General features: G+C 36.1%; 2 protein-coding genes across 3 annotated transcripts; one reads left to right on the top strand and one right to left on the bottom strand.

The window, feature by feature from the left end:
* Positions 1 to 741: 741 nt before the first annotated feature.
* Positions 742 to 4,010, top strand: LOC145107353 (serine/threonine-protein kinase D6PKL2-like). Of its 2 annotated transcripts, XM_079044224.1 has the most exons (4): positions 742 to 949; positions 1,199 to 1,361; positions 1,474 to 2,290; positions 2,891 to 4,010. In XM_079044224.1, exons 3-4 carry the CDS (start codon positions 1,554 to 1,556, stop codon positions 3,804 to 3,806), a joined length of 1,653 nt encoding a protein of 550 aa, XP_078900350.1. In that variant the 5' UTR covers positions 742 to 949; positions 1,199 to 1,361; positions 1,474 to 1,553; the 3' UTR covers positions 3,807 to 4,010. The 2 variants fall into 2 exon arrangements, with proteins under 2 accessions (XP_078900350.1, XP_078900349.1); XM_079044223.1 differs by lacking the exon at positions 1,199 to 1,361.
* Positions 4,011 to 4,101: 91 nt separating this feature from the next.
* Positions 4,102 to 6,279, bottom strand: LOC145107354 (U-box domain-containing protein 33-like). The gene is made up of 3 exons (XM_079044225.1): positions 5,751 to 6,279; positions 4,765 to 4,999; positions 4,102 to 4,667 (listed from the first exon to the last, which is right to left on the bottom strand). The coding sequence occupies exons 1-3, from the start codon at positions 6,181 to 6,183 to the stop codon at positions 4,403 to 4,405; spliced, it is 933 nt and encodes a 310-aa protein (XP_078900351.1). The 5' UTR covers positions 6,184 to 6,279; the 3' UTR covers positions 4,102 to 4,402.
* Between the last annotated feature and the right edge of the window lie 2,285 nt (positions 6,280 to 8,564).

Genomic DNA, 8,564 nt, shown 5'->3' with positions numbered 1-8,564 from the left:
CCCTCACCATCCCCCTTCACACATGGTTGGTTTCGATAACAACTCCTTACTCCCCTCTGTCCACCAAGTGCTCAAGTCAAGTCTGCACTGTCTCATGTTGTTAAGTCCCAACACAGTTATCGTCACTCTAGCTATCTTATAAACAATATCCAAACACTCGCATGTTTAGGGCTCACAAATATGTCAAAAAAGAAACATATCGAAAAAGTATCTAGACAATTTTAACTGTTTATTTCAAATGTTCCGATTAGAAAAATTATGTTTAATAGACACTATAAATATATTCAAGAAATAAGATTAATTTTCAAGATAAGATTGGAGAGATTCTGTGGAGAAGGATGATTGAATGGGCATGCATCATGTATCAATCAATCTTTTCTATGTAGTGTGTGGAGTCAAAGGTGTGTAAAAATTGAAGTTTGACTCCCATAAAGTTAGGAGTTTTTTTATATTTTAATTATTATTTTCTACAGTAAAGATAAGTATATGATTGGGAGAGCAAAAGGTGAAGTGGAAGTGTAGTGAAGGAGACAGGTTGGAGGGTAAATTGGTAATTTACCATGGAGGAGTGCTTGTGTTGTATTGATGGCTTGGCAGACAGGCGAGAGTGAAAGAGTCCAGCATGTTGATTCGTAGTTCGGACCTTTCTGTTTCGGGACTCAAAAACAATTTAAATTATTGATTGATTTTTTAAATGAAAATAAAAAAAAAAATCAAAATAAAAATAGCTTTTTTGCTTCATTCATAGTCTTGAAGACGAGGCCCAGTCAAATTTTATTACTCTCAAGCATCACTTTCCCCATTCTCCCTCTCTCTCTCTCTCTCTCTCTCTCTCTCTTCGATCTTTTCACAGGTATCATCAGCATGCCATGAACAAGAGAACTTGCTCCTTCCTTTTTGCTCCCAAATCAAAGCAATGAACTTGTGGACCTGATTCTTTCAACTTTAGGTTTTTCCTCTTTCTTTCTTAGTTTTTCTTTAATGGCTTCAGTAGATTTGCTTTCCTGTATTTTTTTTTTTTTTTCTAGATTTTGTTGGATCTATGTTGTATCGGGTTAGCTTTTTCTAATTCATCAAGTTAAACCTAATTTGATGCTATTAACAACTGCATTTGTCAATTTCCTGATTTGATTGACTACTTGTTCAACTTTTCGCCGGTGGTCCTTGCAATCTGAGCAATATTCTCTTCGTTTTCCAGGATTTAAATCGATTTATTTCAAAAAAATTTGAGTATCGAGTTGCATGATTGATCTTCGACCTTCTTACGGTTTTGCTAAGTTTAAGATCTAGCTCCTGGATCAGGTTTTGATTACCGTTTGTGATAATTTGCGACTGGATTCGCTTCGTCTAGAATCTTCCATGTCCGTCTATTGCGTTCGATCCAAGTCTTCCTTTCCCTTTTTAGTCAAATACGCTTTACTGTGAGCCCCAATCGCTTTTGTTGACTTGAATATGTTTATAATTTGTTCACAGAGCTGAAAATAACTTGAGTTGGACTCTATTGATGGAAACCTTTACGACCATGAGAAGCTGTTGATCCTGATTATCACCAGATGGCCTCAAAAACTCGCGCTATGCCACCATCTTTGGATCAAATCACCACAAAGCATGTACTTGGAGATGATTTGGAAGCTAACCTAGCTTCCAAACTATTGATTACTCAATCAGAAACTGCTAAGGTCCCAGATGTTTCCATGGATCAAGAAAAGAAAGTAGCAGAGAAAGGAAGCGTAAAGAACAGCTCTGTTTCAGATAAAGCAAGTGATGGAAACAGCAGTTTGGGGAAGACTAGCGGGAGTGCTCTTGTGGAGAGTGGGAAGAGTAGTATGTGTAGAGGAAGTACAAGCAGCAATGTGAGTGATGAGAGCAGTTGTAGTAGTTTCAGTAGCAGTATCAACAAGCCACACAAATCAAATGATATGAGGTGGGAAGCCATTCAAGTGGTGCGAGCAAGAGATGGGGCTTTGGGTTTAACTCATTTCAGATTGTTGAAAAGATTAGGATGTGGTGATATTGGGAGTGTTTACTTGGCTGAGTTGACTGGGACTAAAGCATATTTTGCCATGAAAGTGATGGATAAAGCCTCTTTAGCAAGTCGCAAGAAGCTTCTTCGAGCTCAAACAGAAAGAGAGATTCTGCAATCTTTGGATCATCCGTTTCTTCCTACTCTATACACTCATTTTGAGACTGATAAGTTCTCATGTTTGGTTATGGAGTTTTGTCCTGGAGGAGACTTGCATACCCTTAGGCAGAGACAACCCGGGAAACACTTCACCGAGCAAGCTGTCAAGTAAGCATCTTTCTTTCTTATCCATCTTGTTATATTTTCATTTATGGATTAAATGCAAGAAATAGCAACTTACTTTCACTAATTCATTTATTATACCATCCAACTTTCATTTTCTTCCTAAATCATGTTACAATACACAAATAACTGAAAGCATGTTGCTATTTTTGCATCAGCTCTTTTTATCATAATCTTTTGGGATACAAGGAAACATTGGATTTTTTTAATCTTTGTACTGTTTTTATCACATGAAGACTGTCTGTGGTTTAAGATCAAGATGAAACTTTCTTTCTATAAATGTTGGATTATTGGTGTAGAAAGATTAAATGTCTGCATCATTTTTGGCATCAAGGCTTTTATATCTAGACCACCCAACTCTTAAATTTTTTCCTTAATTAGAAAATAATGTCCTTTTTCCACTGTCTAGAAAGGTAAGGTGTTAAATATCCTCATTTATTTGTACATGGATAACATTACTATAATTAGCTACTTTTTTCAAATCAATCAAAGTACGTTGCTATTTCTTCTATTTAAACCTAACCATTTACAAATTTGCCCTCGATTCCATTTCCATCATTTTCTCAAATATTTATTGTTTTGTAGATTTTATGTAGCGGAAGTGCTATTAGCCATGGAATATCTCCACATGCTCGGGATCGTTTACCGAGACCTAAAACCCGAAAATGTCCTCGTGAGAGAAGACGGACACATAATGCTTTCCGATTTTGACCTTTCCCTTCGGTGCACTGTGAGCCCGACTTTAGTAAAATCCTCATCTATGGACAACGAGCCACTCCGTAGGTCCACCGTATACTGTGTCCAACCATCTTGCATCGAGCCATCTTGTATTCAACCCTCGTGTGTGGTCCCCACCTCTTGCTTCTCCCCTCGCTTCTTCTCAAGCAAATCCAAAAAAGAACGAAAAAACAAAATCAAAAACGAAATAGGCAACCAAGTTAGCCCATTACCCGAGCTCATGGCGGAGCCCACAAGCGCCCGATCCATGTCATTCGTGGGGACCCATGAGTATTTAGCCCCGGAAATTATTAAAGGCGAAGGCCATGGAAGCGCTGTAGATTGGTGGACTTTCGGGATCTTTTTGTATGAGTTGTTATTCGGTAGAACCCCGTTTAAAGGTTCAGGCAATCGGGCAACTTTGTTTAACGTTGTCGGGCAGCCTCTGAGGTTTCCCGAATCGCCCGTGGTCAGTTTTTCTGCCCGGGATCTCATCCGGGGTTTGCTTGTGAAAGAGCCTCAACATCGTTTGGCGTATAAAAGAGGTGCTACGGAAATCAAACAACACCCGTTCTTTGAAGGTGTTAACTGGGCTTTGATCCGGTGTGCTACACCGCCAGATGTACCGAAGCCGGTTGAGTTTGAACGGTTCTCGGCAACCGCTCCGGTTGCTTCCACAAGTGAAAAGACTAATGTACCCCCAGTGGCTGCTCCTAACCAAAAAGGTGCAGGTGTGGGTGCGGGTTCGGGTTCAGATAATTACTTGGAGTTTGATTTCTTCTAGTGATCGGACTAAATACCCCTATGGATTTTACAGTTTGTTTGTGTATGTGTATCGGTTGGGGTGGATAAGGATGGTTGTATTTTTTTTTTCGATCGGTTACATGACACTTTGTGAGTGGTAATTGTTGTCTTGTTATTGCGTTGCATCTTGTCATTGTGAAGTTATAGGGAGTGAATTCATTAAGATAATGATCCATTTCCATTATGCCTATACAACATATAATATAATGAACTAAAACTTTATTTATTGCATCTGTAATATAAGAACCTCTTGGATATATATAATATTGTGGATAGAAAGTGAGAATTGTGAGCCCGTGTAACCTATAAGTTGTGTGCTACCAATAACAATCCGTTTTTCTTTTGTCACAAACTTTTAATTTAAATCTACATAACATATGAATGTTTTTACTTAAACATACTTCAACCTCTTCAACAACATAACAGGAGTTACATGGAACTGGATTGAACTACTTTGTAGGCTAACTTTTATGATGATAAAGATGAGGTGGGTATTTACGTGTTTTGAAAAGAAAAGAAGAGACTGTTTTAGGTATGATGCCAAAACACAACAGTCTGGTGTTGTGTCCTGTGATTTTAGAGCTTGAAGCAGCTGCAATTGACAAAGCCAATGGTATAGCCGTGGTCAACTGGCACCGGTTTTAGGGTGCTGACAGTAGTGTCTCCACGTGGAGATGGAACAGTTGAGGATGATGGGGACGATGGCTCAGTTGATAACTGGTCTTGCAATGAGACCTCCTTTCCTTCACATATGATTTTAACATCACAAAACTCTGGGGCATTATGTAGTATTTGGTCAATAGTACCTCCACCTCCTTTCTTGTTGCTACTCTTGAGTTTCCTATATATTATTATTGGGACATCAAAAGGATTACTAAATATAATAAATAAATACATATAATAAAAACATAAGAAGGTGGGTTGGAGGGGTTGTGCACCTTAGGGTAGATTTGGTGGCACCCAACACGAGCTTTCTTATGTTTAGAATTGGAATGAGGTCAAGTATGGCTTTTGCCTCCATGTCACTCTCGATAAGCACAGTTTCAACTTGGACCTTTGAAGAAGAGCATAAAGAAAGAAACTTTTGGAGGTATTCACTTCTCTTCCTTCTTTCTTGATTTAGGAAGTTTTCCTTCTGGTCTGGGTTTGCCTGACTTATTGGTAACCTTCCCACTGTACATTTGACATCAATTTTTAAAATCTTGGTTTAAACCGTTTAGTGTTTAGGCTGCATTTGTTACACTGGACTAGTTGAGTTTCTTAGGACTATTTTCATTGATGAGATCAAAGGAGAAAGAGGGAAAAACATCCATGTCTTAATTTTGTACAAACTTGGTCGAGAACAAGTCCATTTTTGTGCAATTTTCGTCCCATTGACACACCAAAACAGTATTTGTGACATCTAAATAACTTCATTATTATGGTTAAAAAAACATCTATGTCTCAAACTAAAAACGTTCATAGAAGTGAATCCAGAGAGCAAAAACAGGGGTCATGGAGTTTTGGAGCTCAAAATTTAAATTAGCGTAAATTAGTTCATCAAGGTGTATCACCAAACACTTGTATTCCTACTGTACTGATTCACCTAACCACCTATTTTATTAAATGGTTTGTCATCACAGTCAACAGTTTGTTGAAAACGTGTATGAACATGAGAATTGGTTTTCCTTTAACCTAACCTACTTTTAGATCGATCGATGACAATAAGGTGTTAGATCTATGGAGCTATAATTTTAATTTGACTTTCTTAAAACATGTTTTTTTAATACTCGTAACATACATAAACTTGTGAGAAACAGATTATATGTATGTTCATGAGTATCGAAATGATACTTATCATCAATTGTTTTGAAGGATTTGAAACGGAGATGACGATCGACTGGCAAACAAAATTCAGTAAACAGTAATATGATTGTGTGCTTACGAGGAGTAGGAAGGAAGCGGATCTCAGGGAAGACGTAGACCAGATAGACAATGGTGGACTCGTCATGACGATTGTTGCCGAGAGTCCAAAGCAGCGCATCCATGCTTGCCGACGACATTTCCTCAGTTCCTCTCCAAGTCACCACATATACGACGTCGTTCATATTCCGATTGATATCATAAGAAAACAAATCACTCGGGTTGCTACTGTCGTATTCTTCTGTAATCGACGGCATTACTCTGAATCCTCCAAATCGACCACCACCAACATCCTCCTCCTCCTCCTCATCTTCTTCCACTATCTCTATCTCGTTATGACTGCCGCCACTCCAGCCGCCGTCGTTGCTGGTTCTATAGTTTTCAAAGTTGATTATGTTGATCGGAGGTGGCGCCGGGACGCCGGAGCCTAAGTATTCGATGTCGTTCTCCGCCATTGTTTGACCAATCGGCAATGGTTGTGAACTTGGATTTGTGAATGTGTTGTGCGAAACAAACTATGTATTATGGTCCCGTTGAGCGCGACAACCGTTGAAAGGCTCAACCTTATAGTTTATTACTTTTCTTTTTTCATATAAAATAAAAAATAACAAAATATAGTTTTCTTAGAATATGTTGACGTCTGCCGTTTCACGATTTTAAATGATATGATTATTGAGGTATAACCATATGATTGAACGTTTTTTCAGTTTAATACTCCCTTCGTCCCAAAATTATTGTCCACGTTTGATTTTTTAAGTCTTTTTTGTTTAACTTTGACCTTAAATAATTTTTTTTTGTTATATAATTTTTTATGCAAGATATATAAATAGATTGTTTTTTAGATGTATTTTCGTTGTTATAAGTTTCATCAAAAGTTATATAGCACAAATAAAGTTATTTATGTTCAAAGTTGACATGGAAAGACTTCAAAAGTCAAATGTGGACAATAATTTTGGGACGGAAGGAGTATATAATAATAATATAATATATTTATCTAGTTTATTAAAATAAAACATTAGTATTGTAACAAACCGAATATGCTCTTTGATTCGTTGTTGATACCAGTTGAAAGTCAAATATCTCTGCATTTCTTATCAAAATCTAACACAATTTATTAATTTAATGAAACATTGAGTAAATAATATTACATGACTACGTGTTGATATACGTACAAGTCGCCTACATAATTATTTACTTGAGTAGAATATTCGAATCTTAGCCGTTAGATACATCAATTAGTTGACAAATAAGCACTTTGAATCATATCAATACCCTAAAAAAGGATTTCCTATTATTTGTCATTACATTATATAATAAAATTATTATTCTTTATTAAATTTTAGGATACAAACCCAAGATTGATCGCCATGACCAACGTATTTAATTTTAACTTGAACAATATTAATTGTAACAAGAATTTATTGTCTTATAAATATACGATGTGTTCTTTTGATTGGTGTATTAAATTCGGTATAGACGTTCTCTTAATCGGTGTCTAGACGTCTGGTGGTCTCCATCCTTCCATGAATAGTGATAATATGTTGTATTAGGCAGGCCCGATCAAACTTGGTGAAAGCCAATCATTAATCGGGCTAAGCGGTCAAAATTAGTTAAAAAATGAAAATGGTCAAAATTATCAAAAAATTAAAATTAAAGAAAATAAATTACATGAATAGTAAACTAAGTGCACTAATTTTAGTTTCACATCTCTTTGGTTCTCATGATGCCAACGACTATGTTTCTCCGTCTCTCATCACGTCGACGTTGACCTTTACGTTGATGTTAGCCATCATGCTGACACTGATCAATGTTTCTCTTTTATCTCTTCCCTCTCACACCTATTTTTTATTAATCTCTCCGACTCTTTTTCTTGCAGTCTCACACTCTTTTCTTTCTATCTCTCCCCATATGTACTTGAAGTAATGTATATATTTGATTTATGAATCTGATTCTGCAATTGTCTTTCTATCCTTGATTTCTCGCACCTGTCTTTTTATCTTCGATTTCTTAATCTCTAATAAATTCATTTTTGCAAAAGATTGAAATGAATCAACATTTGAATAGAATGTGAAGTTGGTGTTTGATCTCTTACATTATGATAATCTCTTATTCATGTGTATTCAAGCTTAAAATAAATCAAAATTTGCTAGTTGTTTCAACTTTACCTATTTGTATAATCTTTGATGTATATCCGAGAATAAAACGACTCAGACTTTCCTATGTGGTAATACAATTTTTTTTGAAATATAAAATACATTCTTTTACAATTTAGGGTCATCGATTAATCTATGCCTAGCCGTTTAGGCTTTTTACCTTAGTCATCTGATTAGCTTCCGCCTAATAATTTTTACAACCTTGGTTTTGATGATATTGAATCTTATTGGTATATGTTATGTACACCTTAGACTTATTTGACCAATGTTCAAATATCATGATTATGAAAAGGGTAAGATTTTAAAATACAACATTATGCATGATTTCATCGTATAAGAAAAAACATACACATGTAATATTAGGGCAATATAATTCATATGATTATGGCCATTCCTTAGATCAACCTCGTTTTCAATTGAAAACCTGAGTAGACCAATATCATATATTTGTATTGCATTCCATAACCAACCACTACATTTAGGTTTATCTTTCATGCTTAGTCTATTAACAACTAATAATCATTTGTTAATAGACTGATTTTAGATGGCCAACGAGATCATTGGGTTTAGAATATGGTGGGTTCGGGTGAGTATGATGTTTCTTCGATGAGATCTTTTATTGATAAACATTCGTTGATTACCAATCCTAACCCTACTAGATAGTCATTTAGTTCTTATTAAAG

The sequence above is a fragment of the Lactuca virosa genome, chromosome 4 (assembly GCF_052849685.1).
Source record: "Lactuca virosa cultivar CGN04683 chromosome 4, Lactuca_virosa_CGN04683_v6, whole genome shotgun sequence".
Lineage (NCBI taxonomy): Eukaryota > Viridiplantae > Streptophyta > Magnoliopsida > Asterales > Asteraceae > Lactuca > Lactuca virosa.
Note: the sequence above shows the minus strand (reverse complement) of the source record. Positions and strands in the feature narration are given on the sequence as shown.

Bases quoted from the DNA above. Each gene is read 5' to 3' on its own strand.
- LOC145107354 (XM_079044225.1), bottom strand. From the start codon at position 6,183: ATGGCGGAGAACGACATCGAATACTTAGGCTCCGGCGTCCCGGCGCCA. The intron at 5,000-5,750 runs GTAAGCACACAA...TCAAATGTACAG, and splicing joins CCGCTTCCTTCCTACTCCTC to TGGGAAGGTTACCAATAAGT. The intron at 4,668-4,764 runs GTGCACAACCCC...AATAATATATAG, and splicing joins GCCACCAAATCTACCCTAAG to GAAACTCAAGAGTAGCAACA.
- LOC145107353 (XM_079044223.1), top strand. From the start codon at position 1,554: ATGGCCTCAAAAACTCGCGCTATGCCACCATCTTTGGATCAAATCACC. The intron at 2,291-2,890 runs GTAAGCATCTTT...ATTGTTTTGTAG, and splicing joins TTCACCGAGCAAGCTGTCAA to ATTTTATGTAGCGGAAGTGC.